This window comes from Ochlerotatus camptorhynchus, unplaced genomic scaffold (assembly GCF_037179485.1).
Source record: "Ochlerotatus camptorhynchus isolate MF236.1 unplaced genomic scaffold, CSIRO-AGI_Acam_v1.1 ptg000318l, whole genome shotgun sequence".
NCBI classification, from domain to species: Eukaryota; Metazoa; Arthropoda; class Insecta; order Diptera; family Culicidae; genus Ochlerotatus; species Ochlerotatus camptorhynchus.
Window position 1 is genome coordinate 415,924 of NW_027040806.1, and position 16,181 is coordinate 432,104.

General features: G+C 39.4%; 1 protein-coding gene across 1 annotated transcript in view; it reads left to right on the top strand.

Moving 5' to 3' along the window:
* The first annotated feature begins 1,401 nt into the window (after positions 1 to 1,401).
* LOC135707783 (chondroadherin) overlaps positions 1,402 to 16,181 on the top strand; it is a 29,118-nt gene continuing 14,338 nt past the window's right edge. Inside the window, exon 1 of the mRNA XM_065229665.1 lies at positions 1,402 to 1,644. Within this exon, the coding sequence (XP_065085737.1) occupies positions 1,528 to 1,644 (117 nt within the window). The 5' untranslated portion in view covers positions 1,402 to 1,527. The remainder of the gene's footprint in view (positions 1,645 to 16,181) is intronic.

A 16,181-nucleotide genomic window follows, 5' to 3' on the forward strand; every position in this document is an offset into this window, starting at 1 on the left:
TGTAGATATTCAGGGAACATTAGAGCGATTTTCTGCATCTCGGGTTTCTGTTGTGTTACAAATGCCACCTTCGCCACCTGTAGAGTACGGTGCTACTCATCGTGCAGCAGCAATAAAGCACAAATATTTTTCAACGTACCATATCAACTAGATAATACACTATTTAAAACAACTTCGAGGGACGAACGCATCTTTATTTTTGGCAGATTTACATTTTAAGAGCGCAGGTAAATATTAGGTGCAACTACACATTTTTGGAACACAGCACTGAGCTTTAACATATCAAGAATATTGAACTAACAAATAAAATAAAAGGATAAAAAAATTAAGCAGGGTAAGGGGGCAGTTCCACAAACTAAGACTCAATCAATTCCGATACAACTCCGCGTAGTAGATCACCTATTCGGAGCGGGAAAGTGGATTCAAAAAACATCATCCAGTATCATCATTCACTCCTCCATTATAATTTCGTGCCCATTAAATTTAAATAACATCTAAAACTTTTTCTTCCACCAGCAGGAAGAAAGTGTCACCCAAAGAGTAGAAAAAAAATCCTTTATCGAAAGTAGCGAGCCAGAAGACGAATTCGCCCCCTCTTTATGGTGTGAATAGACGTTGCATTCCATCTTCTAGTAGAAAAAAAAATACGAAGACGAACTGAAGAACAAACCGGAAAAGGTTTTGTCATAATTTCCGGTAGCATGTTCAAGTACTATATTTGCGGAAGAACCTACCAGTGTACGTACCTACCTAGTTCAGTTCGTTGTCATTCAAGTCCTTCTGTGGAGTGCAAAAGCACGCCGCCGGAGTCCGCCAACGACGCCACCACGCTCGCCGCCCCACAGTCATCCTACTGATGAAAATGTTGACAGAGTTCCAATTTAATTTAAACTTTTTCACTCCCTTTTGCCAGAAGGATGATGAAACCGGGGGCCGCGGGGGATGCTTTTGGACTCGTTAACGAGCACAGTCCGTCGTCGTCGTCGTCTTGTTCAGGGTGTCGCATTGAGAAGAATGGGTTGACATGACGTGAGGGCACGTGACGACGACGGTGGAAAGAGAAGCGAATTTGAATAAATACAAACGAACTGCGCGCTGTCTGCCGTGGCGTCGTCGTTTTGAAGCACAAGGTGGATCAGGATGGACAAAAGACAAGTTTCAAAGAAGCTTGTTGAAAAGTCTAGGTTGACGGTTGAAGAAAGAGACTTTTCTTGCGAAGTGATACCGAAACTCGTTTGACTATTCATGATGATGGCAATGGCAAGCGGTTCACTGACGTTGCTGATGCCATCGAAAACTGTCCTTGATAGTGAACGCAGCTTCTAATGATTTTTCTTTTCTCTCAATTGCAGATAATCCCCAATAATCGAACTACCATCAATTCTCCAGAAGAATCGAACCGTACAGCGGCGGAAACGTAGAAAATCGTTAGAATCCTTTGAACCAAACAAACTTTCCCCATCACCACATAAAACCGGGCAGCAGCAGCTGTCCTGGAAAAACAACGAACAATTCCGAAAAGAAGCTATGAATGTCGTCTGGCGAGTTCTGTTCTACATCGGAGTCCTATGGCGATTTCACGAATGTGAGCAATTAGCCACCAAAAAGTGCCCGTCCCGGTGCATTTGCCTGTCGCAGACTGAGGTAAGGTGAATTCTGCTTCTCTGTTAAAAGTTGGAATCAAAATACAAAATTCGATCTCCCTTGCGATCGCTGATGTATGTCAAAAATTGCTTAAACTGTCACAAGTTTATTTTTACCCATCCTGAAAAACATTGTCAACCTTTGGTCATTATCACCGGCATCTTTATCGTCTAGGGGACAGACAAACGTCTGCTCAAATTTCTACCTTTAAAAAAAATCCCTGGTTCGTGCTTTGTTTGTCTTCCTGAGTGCCTATCATGGCAGAAATCAGAAACTCTCCTTTGTTGCTGTATATGCGTCCACCACAAACAAGTGACGCACCCTCCCACCCTGCCGATTTAATGTTTTCCCGGAATTTTTTCTGTTTTGGTTCAAGTTTCCCTGTTGTTTTTCCCGCGTCGAGTCCCTTGATACCGACACACTTGTGTGGCAAATACCGGAGATAGGTACGAACGAACCTACCTACCTGGCTACACAACAGAGCACGTACTCAAACCGAAACTCAAACTCAACCTCCCAGACGGAAAAAATGTTTTGTGGCCAAGCTCGGCGAGAGGCTGTCGCCTTTCGGATGGATATCTGTCTCTGGAGAACGCTTTTCCGGTTTCCACTGCAGTCACCTTTTATGGAAAAGATGTGTTCCAATTTTTTTTTGCATAAAACACTGCTGTTGGATTTGTTTTTTTGATTTTGCCAACAAAGAATGCAACGTGATATGTCTCATCTGTGCACCTTCTTTTTGTATGTGTGTAGTGTATGAGTGAGTGTCAACGTAACGGGCTTTGCTTTTCTTGATCATATGGTTGATGCGTTACCCGAGCAGGAACGAATATCTTGATACCTAAAATTGGTATGGATGAGCCTGACCTAAGAGGTAAAATACCAAATAATAATATTAAAGAAATGTTCTCACAATACCATTTCAATACCAAATTATGATAATGCAATACCAAAATAATTCCACACAGATATTCTTTTGGTATCAAAATATAATTTTTTGTTATTTGCGAAGTATTTTGCATGAATTTTTTTGGTATTATTCTTTGGTATTTTACCTCTTATGTCATGCTGATCAATACCAAATTTCAGAATTCAGGTATTTATTAGATATTTTCTCCTGCTCAGGTAGATTCGACCAAGAGCGAAGATGCCCGGTTGACTGCCTCCGGGAAATAATGCTTAATTTGTCGATCAGTTCAAAATGGAAATTGCTCATAAACGAGACAACAATAAAGAACGGTGTTGGGCAGTAGACTTATGCAAAGTTTGAAATGTTCGTACCACAGTGCTCAAACGATTCCAACTCGGGTCCTGATTAACCGTCCAAAATTTAAACTTATTTAGTAAGAAACAAACAAGGCACACACCATTTGAAGTTAATATGGAAATTACTATGGGAAAACCAACATTTTTGATCATTGACTTCTAGTCTTTTCCATATTGCTCTGTTGACAATTTGTTTATCTATTCTTATGGAAGATTTTCTCTGGTAAACAGTTGATTGTGCATAATCATGAGACATGCGTGTCTAAAACTGCTCATAAAAGCATATCAGTTCCATATAAATTTTAACCACATTTGATTTTTGACGTAGGACTACGTCTTTGATTTCTTATGTAACCGAAAATGGAACATGTAACAAATTAAGAAAGATTTTGAACGTTAATAACTCAGCTGGCCCTGGTCCAATTTCAATAATTTTATAACCAATCGATCAGAAATATGGCTACGCATCGATAATAATGCTTCCAAATGTTGATTTTCAAGAAGAAACTATTGAAAAACTGGTAAATGTCCAGCATTGTTCAAACGCCAACCAACAAATCCACCAATTACCTACATGCATATGCTGCTTCCCCAGCACAGTCGTCAGAGAGTAGTAAGTAGACGAAACAAGTCGAAGTGGCATTCGCCTCCGATCCTCGGGCGCGTGCGAATAGGGAGGATGGAATTGCGTAATATTTTGCACACTCATCGCCATATTCAAAACCAAACGCAAATTCTTCGAGATAACTACCATCCGTCGTCTGGCTCGCCGTGGCGGTGTCTGACGTATCTCCGGTCTGATCTACGAGGTGTTCTGAAGGTTTTCCCGGAAAATGAGGTCCGTGATGCTGTCACCTACACTAAACACGCCAAGCGTAAGTGGCCATGGATGTCCTCTTCAATAAAACGGCCCTTTTCATGGCTATCAAGCTTACATCAGTAAAGAGTTGGAATAGAATGTATCTGTGCTTGTTTGTCCATATTGAGAACCACAAGACCCCAACGACCACACAAAATGCTCTCCAGAGTTGTTATCTTGTAACCAAACTCGGAAGTAGGGGTGCAAGTGATTTTGATTGATTCTCTTAATCAACTTTCTATTTGAAAAATATTACTACAAATTTGGTACGCCTACAATTCAAAAACGGAAAGAGTTGAGATAGTAGATAATAGATCAATTAAAATAACTAAATGCTCTTCACATTTATTCCGTCCACTAGCGGTCCTACGTCAAGCTTTCGTTCGTGCCTCTAGGCACAGACCCTTCTACTTTTTAGAAGTAATATTGAGACAATGTTTTGAGTATAATAATAACGAAAAAAGTCTGATTTATTTTCGAAGAAAATCAAAAGTTTATCATGGTTGAGAGGTTGTCTTCTCTGGAAACAATTCCCAGAATTGTTTCTTGGCCACCGGTATTACAGGCGTTATAGCCTTAAGCAGCGCAGCCTTCCATACTGAAGGGATTCTTCATAAACTTCATGGTGTTTAGCAAATTAATGTTTTCATCCAAAACCGCCTTCGTGTTCTTTAACTAATTATGTTAGTATTACTACATGCGTGATGTTACCGATTTACATAGTTGGAGATGCTAAACGACATATCAGACTTAAAGTGCTCATTTTATACGATGGATGAGGAGATGTTTATTAATTTATTTTATTTGATAAGGCTCAAACGAATTAACTTTACAGAGCCGAGGATTCTTGGTCACTAACAATAAATCTTATACTATAGTCAAAAGGTACAACACAATAAACACTTTATCTTCCGCTATCCAAAAAGCCTCCTCCATCAAAACTGGAGCCGCTTCCAGTGGTTTCATTGTATGGCAGTTACGCCAACGAGGGTCAGAGCGCTTCCATTGCAGCAATGGACGCAAAACGTGGTCAGCACTCACACACTCATCACTGAACGGTTGCTTTCCAAAGTCGAGAACGCATCGACCGAAAGAACTGCTGTTGAAGAACAAAATGTCTGCCGCTGAAGCCACACATTATAACATATGACTTCCTTTAGAAAAAATGTCAAGAATTTTATTCTGCATATTTTCATCGGCGCACGCTGTGATAAGTGCATGTTTGGAGCCTATTTTTCCCCAAAATCTCATATTTTCAATAGTTTTTCCCCATTATGATACTTCACTGATTCAAATAGTCAGTACCTTTTATCTGAAGTAGCCAATATTTCTTCTAGTAGTCAGCTTGTGCCTTTGAAGGAGAGGATGGGGTCAAATAAACCAGATTTTATAATAAAATATAAAAGTTTTCTGTTAAAAATTTAATAAAATCAGCCTTGTTGTTCCCGAACTGATCAGTAAGTTTATGCCAAAAACAAAATACACTTGTACTAAAGAAATCTATATCAAGCATGAACAATATATATTCCTTCATTCTTTTACTTTGAAAAAAAAATCCTGGATTATTATACATTTCCTTGGTATTGGTTTCAACTTAGATGTAAGCAATGCTGACATCACATACACTTTTATAATTTGAAGCATAGCTGATACTTCTATTTGAGTATACGCACGATTAAAACCAAGGTGACTACATATAGGTGTTCTAATGTGTCAAATTCATGATTGAGCCATGTTGGTTTTATATGGGACAGCGACCGAGTTTGTTTACAATTTGCTGTAAAACCGCACTTTTCCTCCCGCGACCACCTTAGTGACAAAGCTGTATTACCATAGAGGTACTAGAATTGGGTACGTTAATCGTTTGCTTGGGACTAATAGGCTAGTCAAGTAGGTAGCCAATTTAAAATCGTTAGTTTCGTATTTATTTACTTGGTATCACCATGTAAATACCCACCATGATTAAAACTGTATTCAGACTTGAGAATGCTTGGTGTCCACGGGCGAGATTAGCGTAGGTAAGAAAGAAAGAGAGAGAGAGAGAGAGAGAGAGAGAGAGAGAGAGAGAGAGAGAGAGAGAGAAAAACTAGTTGTCACTCTCATACCAACGCAAATGTACAGGTCAAATATTCTTATAAAATGTTCATAAAATTCAAGTAACTTAACAAATAAATCAGGTATCAAGGGTACCGCCGCAAAACAAGGTTTATACTTTTTTTTCCTTTGGTTTGTTTTTTCCGTCGATCTTGTTTTCCGTGCTGAGCACCAATGCTACCGACGTGCCAGGAAGGCAGCTCCCACACCTGGACCCTACCTATCGACCCATCAACTCATGAACCGGGGACCAACGGCTTTACTTCCCATCCGAAGGAAGGCGTGATCAGAGATGTTATGCCTCAGAACATCCCGGTGGCGCCGACTGGGATTGAACCCAGGCCTGCTGGGGTGAGAGGTAATCACGCTTACCACTACACCACCGGCGCCGTTAAGGTTTATACTTAAACATGGTTAATTTTGGTCTTTTAGACTATTGCAACCTATTATACAGTATTTTGAGTATTTTGTACAGCGTACATATATATTTTTTAATACGCCATCCAAAATGAGCAAACTTGTGTATTTGAACAACCCTCATTTCCCTATAAATGTTTCCAATAGTTAATCAAAGCTCACTTACTGGTTTCTAAATGGAAATAAACCAGTTTAAAGGTTTTCAATTGATAGAGGATTTTGGGGTTAATCCGGTTCTAAACATGTATTTATTTGTCCATACACAGTATGCAAACAAGCACATTAGATGCTTAGATTTCTTTTTACTTCAGTAAAACCTAAATCTCGTGTTAGTATTTCAGCGGCAGAAACTGTTCAGTCATCAGAAATCTTTCAAATAAAGTGAATTGTTTTGATATGAGATACCAGGGGAAAATACGCTCAAAACATGTATTTGAATAAGTTTTGTCCTATAGACTATTGTTATTCACTTTCTGAGTGTTTTGTGCACCTCATATTTAAATTTTTTAAATTGAGTTTAAATTCGGAAAACTTTTATATTTTATTAAAAAATCTGGTTTATTTGACCCTATGCTCTCCTAAAAATGTTTTTGAAAGTTTTTCAAAGGCACAAGCTGACTACTAGAAGACATATTGGTTACTGCTAATAAAAGTTACTGACTATTTGAATCAGTGAAGTATCATAATGGGAAAAAATCTACAGAAAATATGGGATTTTGGGGCAAAATGGGCTCCAAATATGCACTTATCACAGCGTGCGCCGATTGAAAATATGCAGAATAAAATTCTTGAAATTTTTCCGAAAGAAATTCATATGTTACAATGTGTGGTTTCAGCGGAAGACAATTTCAAGCCTTTTTGGTGCAAAAATTCCCACTGTGCAATGGTTGATGTCGAGAAAACAGACGATCGCGTGGCACACATCGAGAGTGGCCTGCTTTTGTCGACAGCCGAATGAACACTGAATGAGGAGATGGAAGTCCTATAGAGTTGATAGCGCCTTTAGAGTACTCTATATACAATTTTCACACTGCCGTACTCTAACGGAACATGAACACTTTAAGTCTGATATTTGTCGTTTAGCACCTTCTGTTGGTAATAAACAACATGCATAATTGGAGGTCACTTTCGACCGATACCGAATCGCTGTTTTTTTATTTTTTTTTATTTATTAATTTATTTGTACAGGCTCAATCGAATAAACTTTACAGAGCCAAGTTATCATTTGCGTTATACATAATTTATGTCTTAAGTCTAGATTTAAAGGAACTGAACTGATTACTCGCGGTTATCTCGAGGTTAGTAGAGATTTACAGTTTTATGGATGGGGAGAGGGAGGAGGAGGTTTGAGCAATGATTTACTATACAAATATTTCATTATTCCTAAAACATGAACTTATTCCTATTCAATTTGGTATCCACAGTGTAATTATACAATTATTACAGAAACAAACATTAAAAAAAAACCACACGAACAAAACAAAAACTAAACACAAGGTTAGTCAAACTTACAATCTAAGGTTAATATTCTTAAAGAAAACATATATAAGTTTCATAAACTCCAGATCGCGTCTACCCAAATTATCTCGAACTGGAACATTAGGTTGTCTACCTCGAGCCCGAAGGGAATCGCACAGTTCAGATCTGACTCCACGATGCTTAGCACAAGACCAAATAATGTGATCTGCGTCCTGATAACCTTGTCCACATTCACAGAGATTGCTGTCCCCCAGCCCAACACGGAACAAGTGAGCGTTTAACGAGTAGTGATTGAACATGAGGCGAGACATCATACGAATGAAGTCTCGACCCACATCCAAACCTTTGAACCAAGGACACTTCGACACCTCAGGGATGATTGAATATAGCCATCGTCCCAAACTTCCTTCGCTCCATTTATTCTGCCAGCTGACGAGTGACTGTTGACGATAAATGAATAAAAATTCATCGTAGGCGATTTGTCGATCGTAAATATCGCCTTGCATAGCGCCCACCTTAGCAAGTGAGTCCGCTATCTCATTGCCCGGAATTGAGCAATGCGATGGGACCCAAGCAAAGGTGATGACAAAAGATCTTAAAGATAAAGCACTTAGAAGCTCTCGTATTTTCATGGGAAAATACGAGGAGTGCTTTACCGGCCTCATGGAGCGAATAGCCTCGACAGAACTGAGACTATCCGTAAAAATAAAATAGTAATCTGGTGGAAGTGAGGCGATCGTTTCTAGCGTATCGAATATAGCCGCCAGCTCAGCAATATATACGGAACAGGGAGCTTGAAGCATTCGAGAGGCGCTATGAAATTCGTTATAAATACCAAAACCAGCGGACGCCTCTATTAATGATCCATCTGTGAAGAACGATCTTGCGGAATCAACTTGGCCAAACTTTGCAGCGTAAATTGACGGAACAATCATGGAACAATGATGTTCAGGGATCCCACGAATCTCCCGCGTCATAGATAAATCAAAACGAACAGAATTGTCGAAGTCGGAGAAGCAAACACGATAGGGATTATGCTGCGAAGGGCTGACATCCTGTGTTATGTACACGTAGTACAATGACATAAAACGAGTTTGAGGGTTCAGCTCGAGAAGCTTCTCAAAGTTTGCAATCACCAGTGGGTTCATAATTTCACAACGGGTGAGGAGCCTGAGGGATAATTCCGAAAACCGATCAGAGAGTGGCAACATGCCCGCTAACACTTCGAGACTCATCGTATGAGTCGAGTGCATGCATCCTAACGCGATGCGAAGACAGCGATACTGGATCCGTTCCAGTTTGATGATGTGCGTTTTAGCCGCCGACTGGAAACAAAAACTACCGTACTCTAAAACCGATAAAATCGTTGTCCTGTACAACGTTAGAAGATCTTGCGGATGAGCTCCCCACCACGTTCCGGTAATTGTTCGGAGAAAATTGATCCTTTTTTGGCATTTCCGCTTCAGATACTCAATGTGGGATCTCCAGGTGCATCTCGAATCGAACCAGACCCCAAGATATTTGAAAGACATGGAATGAGTGATCGGCTTACCCAAAAGTTGAAGCTTTGGTTGTGCTGGGCTATGCTTCCTAGAAAAAACGACCAACTCAGTTTTCTCCGTGGAGAATTCGATACCTAGCTGAATAGCCCAAGTAGACTAATTGTCTAAGGTATCCTGTAAGGGTCCTTGCAGGTCGGCCTCTCTGGGTCCTGTTATAGACACTACTCCGTCATCTGCAAGTTGTCTCAACGTGCAGTTGTCCCTTAGACAATTGTCAATTTCTCTGACGTAGAAATTATACAGAAGGGGGCTTAAACATGAGCCCTGGGGGAGACCCATGTAATAAATCGAGAAGCTGTAGAGTTTCCATGAGAAAAGCTCATATGTTTCTCTGACAGCAAATTGTACAAAAAGTTATTTATTAATGGAGAAAGGCCACAAGCGTGGAGTTTGTCTGAAAGGACTTCAACCGATACTGAATCAAAAGCCCCCTTTATATCCAAGAATACAGAAGCCATTTGTTCTTTTTTAGCAAAAGCCAACTGAATTTCTGTGGAAAGCAACGCGAGACAGTCGTTCGTTCCCTTGCCCCTACGGAATCCAAATTGAGTATTGGTTCGTCTCAACCCAACAATTTTCGAATGCACGATAACATCGCGATGGGACGATACGAGTTATGATCTGAAGCGGGTTTTCCAGGCTTTTTAATGGCTATAACTCTCACTTGCCTCCAATCATCCGGAACAATATTGAGCTCCAGGAACTGACAAAACAAGTTCAACATGCGCCTCTTAGCGACGTGTGGGAGGTTCTTCAACAAGTTGAACTTGATTCTATTAGCCCCCGGAGCCAAATTGCCACACGAAAGGAGCGCGAGTGAGAGTTCCTCCTTCCTCTTCGCATTTTCAAGCTTATTGCATATCGCATATTAGCTTATTGCGTGCTATCAACTTAGTGTTCTAGATGCACTTCCACAGTTATTAATTGACAGCTTTCGATGCCTGTACCATTTTTGCATTGGTATAATTGTGTGGCAAGGCCAATCATACTTCTATGCCCAGGGAAGTCGAGAAATTTTCCAACCCGAAAAATTCCTAGACCGGACCGGGATTCGAACCCAGCCACCTCCAGCATGGTCTTGCTTTGTAGCTGCGCCTTTACCGACTGAGCTAAGGGAGGCGAGTGAGAGTTCCAGCATTGAAAAAGGCTGGCTGATCTCGTCTACCGAAATCGTCGTTTCGCGAGGAATCATCTGTGCCGGCACGGAATCAGAACATACTTTTCGCGTGAACTTGAGAATACAACGATCTGAGTACTCCTCGCTCTCGTTGTTCGAAGACCGGTTACGCATCCTTCGCACCGCGTTCCAAAGCGTCCGTCCACGAATTGCCGCCAGTATCCGCGTTTCTTGGCTTTGATGAGGCTCTTGAGTTCACGTTCAAGAGAAGAGTACGCTTCGAAATTCACGGGTGTTCCACGTTTCCGGAAAAGCTTAAACGCGTCGGACTTTTTACGATAAACCTCAGTGCATTGCTGGTCCCACCAAGGGGAAGGAGGTTTCCTACAAAAAGACGTTCCAGGAACCGGTCGAGTTTGAGCTCGAAGCGCGCTGTCCAAGATCAGATTGGAGAGGAAGTTATATTCCTCCAACGCTGGAAGCGCTTCTACTGACGACACGGCTTCCTCTATCGCGGTCTTGAACGTTGTCCAATCGATATTACGGGTGAGGTCGTATGCGACATTAACGGATTCCGAAGGATTGAACCCACTGGCAATCGAAATTTTGATCGGCAAGTGATCACTACCGTGGGGATCTTGGATCACATTCCACGTGCAATCCAACGATAATGAGTTAGAGCAAAGTGTGAGGTCTAATTTACTTCCATTTGAGGATGGACCAGCCAAACGTGTTACTTCTCCATTGTTAAGAATTGTCATATTAAAGCTGTCGCAGAGTTCATATATCATAGTAGAACGGTTGTCATCATACATTTCCCCCCAGCCTGTACCGTGGGAATTAAAATCTCCCATAATCAACCGTGGAGCAGGAAGTACCGAACAGATATCTGAAAGTTGTTTTCGATTAACAACGGCTCTAGGAGGAATATGAACAGAAGCAATACAAAGGCTCTTACCTTTAATAATAGCCTGACATGCGACAACCTCGATACCTGTAAATTGTGGAAGATTCACTCTATAGAAGGAATGGCACTTTTTGATTCCCAAAAGCACCCCTCCTCCACGCGAATCCTCACGATCCAGTCGAATAATGTTAAAATCATAAAAAGGAAGATCTATATCTGAAGAGAGCCAAGTTTCACAAAGAGCAAATGCATCACAATCATTATTGTGAACTAAAAACTTAAATGAGTCTAATTTAGGAATAAGACTTCGACAATTCCACTGTAGAACAGTGATCAAATGAAATCGCTGTTATAAGATAAAATTCTTGATAAAAATGTTTTTTTCAGTTTAATTATTAATCCTAAAGAAAAAAAAGAAAAGAAACTAAATGTTTGCCCAGTTGTGTATTTTAGACTTATTTCCCTTTATTTCAACGCGTTCAAGATGCGTTTTACCGAAAAGATGTTACGGATTTTTTATCGGCGTGACATAAATTTATTCGGTGGCGTGAACCATTTTACTGCGGCGGCGCGCCGGCTCAATTTCATTGGCGGCAGCGGCGTATGAAAATCGTCGGCAGCGGCGGCGCACAGATCTAATTTCAAGAGGCTGTCGAGCTAAGAACCCCCTAACGATAGACTGAGAGAAGGATCTGGAAGTTTATTTTACTTCTTACTGAAAGCTTCTTTTTCTAGACGCTACTTTCTGGAAGATTTTCTAAGGTGATTCCTTGTAGAGTTCACAAACGACCACCACGTAGGCTATACATGATATTTGTGAACTTAAGGTTTCAATGTGGTTACGAGAATAAAAATCTCACAGCGAAATATCTTAAGAAGATTCTTCTAGCAGTTTCACCTATACAGCAAAAAAATGCACTTCAACCATATCGAAAATCTAATGTAATATTTATGGCCACAAAAATAAATAAATGCAGTAAAAGTAGCGTAATGTCAGTTCATGCACTGTATTAGTGATAATTTTGTCCTTTTTGGCAAGTAATATTATTATACCATATTTTCATCACAATTGAAGTGCATCCGGTTTGATGTGATATTAATGTTTTGCTGTGTAGAAAATTATTCTAGAAGCATCTATAGAGACTTCTTGAAGCTTCGCTCTGGAAGCTTCATTGTGAGAGGACGACTAGGGCATAATTGTTAATAGCAATACCTTTCACGGCAAAGTCACGGGTTCAAATCTCATTCACAAGTCACTAACGACCGAAGAGTGTTAAGGTGACTATAAAAATTTACTTCATTCCTTGATTTATAATCGGTTAAGCGTGGTCTTTTAAAACTCGATTTATTTTCTAATTTTTATGCCAACGCGAATTCGACGGAGGAATTAAAAATTATGATTTTATTTTAAAATTACAACAAGCTACATGGGGTGCTAGGAGTATTTAATTTAAATTTGATTTGTTTTTTTGTTTTTTTTTTTACTTTGATGATACTCATGAAACTGCAAGGTGTTGGAAAATAAGGAAATTGAAAGTGCGTTTTTTAATATCTCTGATTCAACAGGAGGGCACCAGCGGCATTTGATTTAATTCAATATTTTTTTTTTTACTTTGATGACATGCATGCTTCTGAATGCTGTCAGAATGTTTCATGAAATTAGAATAGTTAGTTTACAACTGGGGCGCTAGGAGTCTTTATTTTTATGTTATTTCATACTTTGATTATACCAATGCAACTGGAAGGCGTTTGTTATGTTTGATGAAATTGAAATACTTGATTCTGGTGCAACAGGGGTTTCTGATGCACTAGAGTTCTTTAATTGAATTTAATTTGAAAAAAAATTATTTGATGATATACATGCTTCTGGAAGGTGTTTTGATTTTTTCATTAAGTTTGAATGGTTTGCATTATGAGACGCTAAGAGTATTTATTTTTATTTCTTTTTAATGATACTAATGCAAATTGAAGGCGTTTGTGATGTTTGAAGAAATTTGAATTTTTGCTTTTAATTTCCTTGACGGTCGCAGGGGTCTTTAGTTGAATTTGATTTTTTTTTAATTTCTATTTTCTGAAACTGGAATTGTTGGTTTGTAACAGGGGGCGCTGGAGGTCTTTAATTGAATTTGATATTTTTTATACTTTGGTGGTGATACTGATGCAACTGGAAAGCATGTATAATTGTTGATTAAATTGGAAATGTTGGTTTTAATGTTCCTGGGGGGGGGGGGGGGGGGGCACTAGGGGTATTCATTTTAAGATGAAGATTTATTTATTTTATTTTAATTTGTTATTTCCTGTAATTGTAATTAATGATTTTTAACAGGGGCGCTAGTAGTCTTTATTGAAACCATTTATGTAACTGAAAGGCGTTTGTAATGTTTGATGAAATTGGAACTGCTTGGTTTAATGTAACTAAAGCAGCAGGGGGCGCGAGGGGTCTGTAATTGATTTTGTTTTTTTTTGTTTCCTGAATTTTGGTTGTTGGTTTGTAACAGAGGGCGCTAGGGGTGTTTATTGTAATATTATTTCATACTTTTATGACACTTAACCAATTGGAAGACTTTTGTAATGCATGATTAAATTGTGATTGTTGGATTTAATGTCATCGAAACTACAAAAGGTGATAGGGGTCTGTAAAAGTATTAATTTTTTTTTTTTAATTTGATGATATGCATGCTTCTGGAGAGCATTTGAAAACTGAGGAAATTAGATGCGTGGTTTCAAATTTCTCTGATGCAACAGAGGAGCGCTAGGGGTATTTAATTGAATTTCATATTTTTTTTATATTTGGAATTATATAATGCAATACAACTAATACAACTGGAAAGCGTTTGCAATGTTATACAAATTTATGTATATGTAGTAAAAATGTAATACTAAAATTAAGCAACTTTAACAATTCAGAATAACATTGCTAGTGAAAGCATGTACAGTATGCAAAAAAAGTTTATCCACCCCCTACCAATCTACATTTTTTTTTCTGGTGAAAATCAGTTTAATTTTAAAAGTGTTCCTCCATGAATTATCAATTTATGTTTATTTATCACATTGCCATTGAAAATACGGCGTTTATATTCAATTGTTTCAATTGTGTTGAAATTGTTCAATGAAAATCGTGAAAATCTGGAAAGCTGAAGGAAAATGTAAGTAAGAAAACATTAACTCTTCAAAATTATTGGCGCCCTCAAAGCTATGAAGCGCCCCCTTTTGGTAGACAGCCCCCCCCCCCCCCCCAAATGAAGAAGGCTGCGCACGCCAGTGTACGCACTTAGTTTTGTTTTCGTCAGCTCGGCAATAAATTTTACTGAGATATCAATAAACATGACGTTTGTTTGCTGGGATTCGGCAAATCATTTTCCAAGACTCAGCAACCAAACGTCATTTTTTCCGAGATTCGATAAGTAAAATTAAGTGTGTACATTTACTGTTTTCTCGCCTGGAATGCAGATTGATCAAATATCTAGTTTCCTGCTTTGAAGTCAAATTTTTTTTTTTGAAATTTTCGTAGTCCTATGTGAAGGCTACTTTGGTGTTCCTAGATACAACATGCTTTTCCAAATTTTGCAAATCATAATTATGTTTTCAACATAACCTTTGACAATCAATCAATTGATTCCAAAAAACATGCAAATGGTACATATGTAAATAGTATATCTTCCAGCGAAAATCATATTCGATCTTTCCTGTATTATAGACATTATCGATCAAACGCATCTTGCTAATTGGTAGCCAAATCTCTGTTGAGTTTGGTAAAATGTAAGCATTTTTCCGCCCCGCAGGATTTTATTGTTTTGGTGACACCTTCGCCATCTGGTGAGTACGGAGGTAATATTTTTTACTTATAATGTGCACAATGCGAAAGATGCGATTAAGATGTAGTTTGATCTATTTGAGAAGTTTTACGAGTTTCACTAGTGACGACCGTTACATGCAATGTGACGAAAATCCGCAAAGTAGTTTTGATGTTGGAGTTCACTTCAGTCTGCTGCTCGTTCTTGTCACATTGGCGTTCGGGGAAGTGACATTCGAGGTATTGTATATTTTAGTTTGATCTTTTTGAAATGCCAATAAAAATAGACACAAGCTTACATGAGCTGCAGTTCTAGTTATGAGTATTACCATAATTTTCCCAATAAGGGCTCTGCAACTTAGACAGAAAGTCAATCTGGTCATGATCATCATTAATTTACATGCAATTGAATCAAAATTTCCATGACCCATGCTCTTCTGCGAAACGAATTACGGAACAAAAAAAACCAAGTGCTAGATCCGATAGAAAGCCTCCAGTAAAAGGTATTGCCTAGGAAAAAATGCCGCGTCATCCCTGAAAAGAATGGGATGATCCCTGGCTGGTGCAGGGTAAAATTCCCCTCCAAAAGTAAAGTAAAGGGCGTGCAGCAGTCAATCGGCGCGACGTCGGCGGTAGGTGGGATCCAGGTATCGTTATTTTGCCCTGAATAATAAATGAGCCGGAGCTAAATCGGATAGTCTTTTTATCGCCTTTTATGAGGTGAATTCCTTTCCTTTCCTTCATCCGACCCGACCGAACCGGAGATGGGGAAATACGAAAAACATCGGTTGTCGGAAGGAACACATTTGCCGTAGGTCACAATGCTTCAACACGGTCGTCGAAGCCTGAGAGGCGAGGTGGTGGTGGGTTGTAAGGGCGCTTAAGTAAGGATGCAAGTTATGTGGAGAAGGGTTGTCCAAACGTCTGCCCCTAATTCCGTTCCCTCAATTTCGTCGAGCGTCTCCATTCGCCTAGAAGGCAAGGGGAGTAAATTTCCGAGAATGGGCCATCGTATTAAGAGCGGAGAGTGCTTACAAGGATTC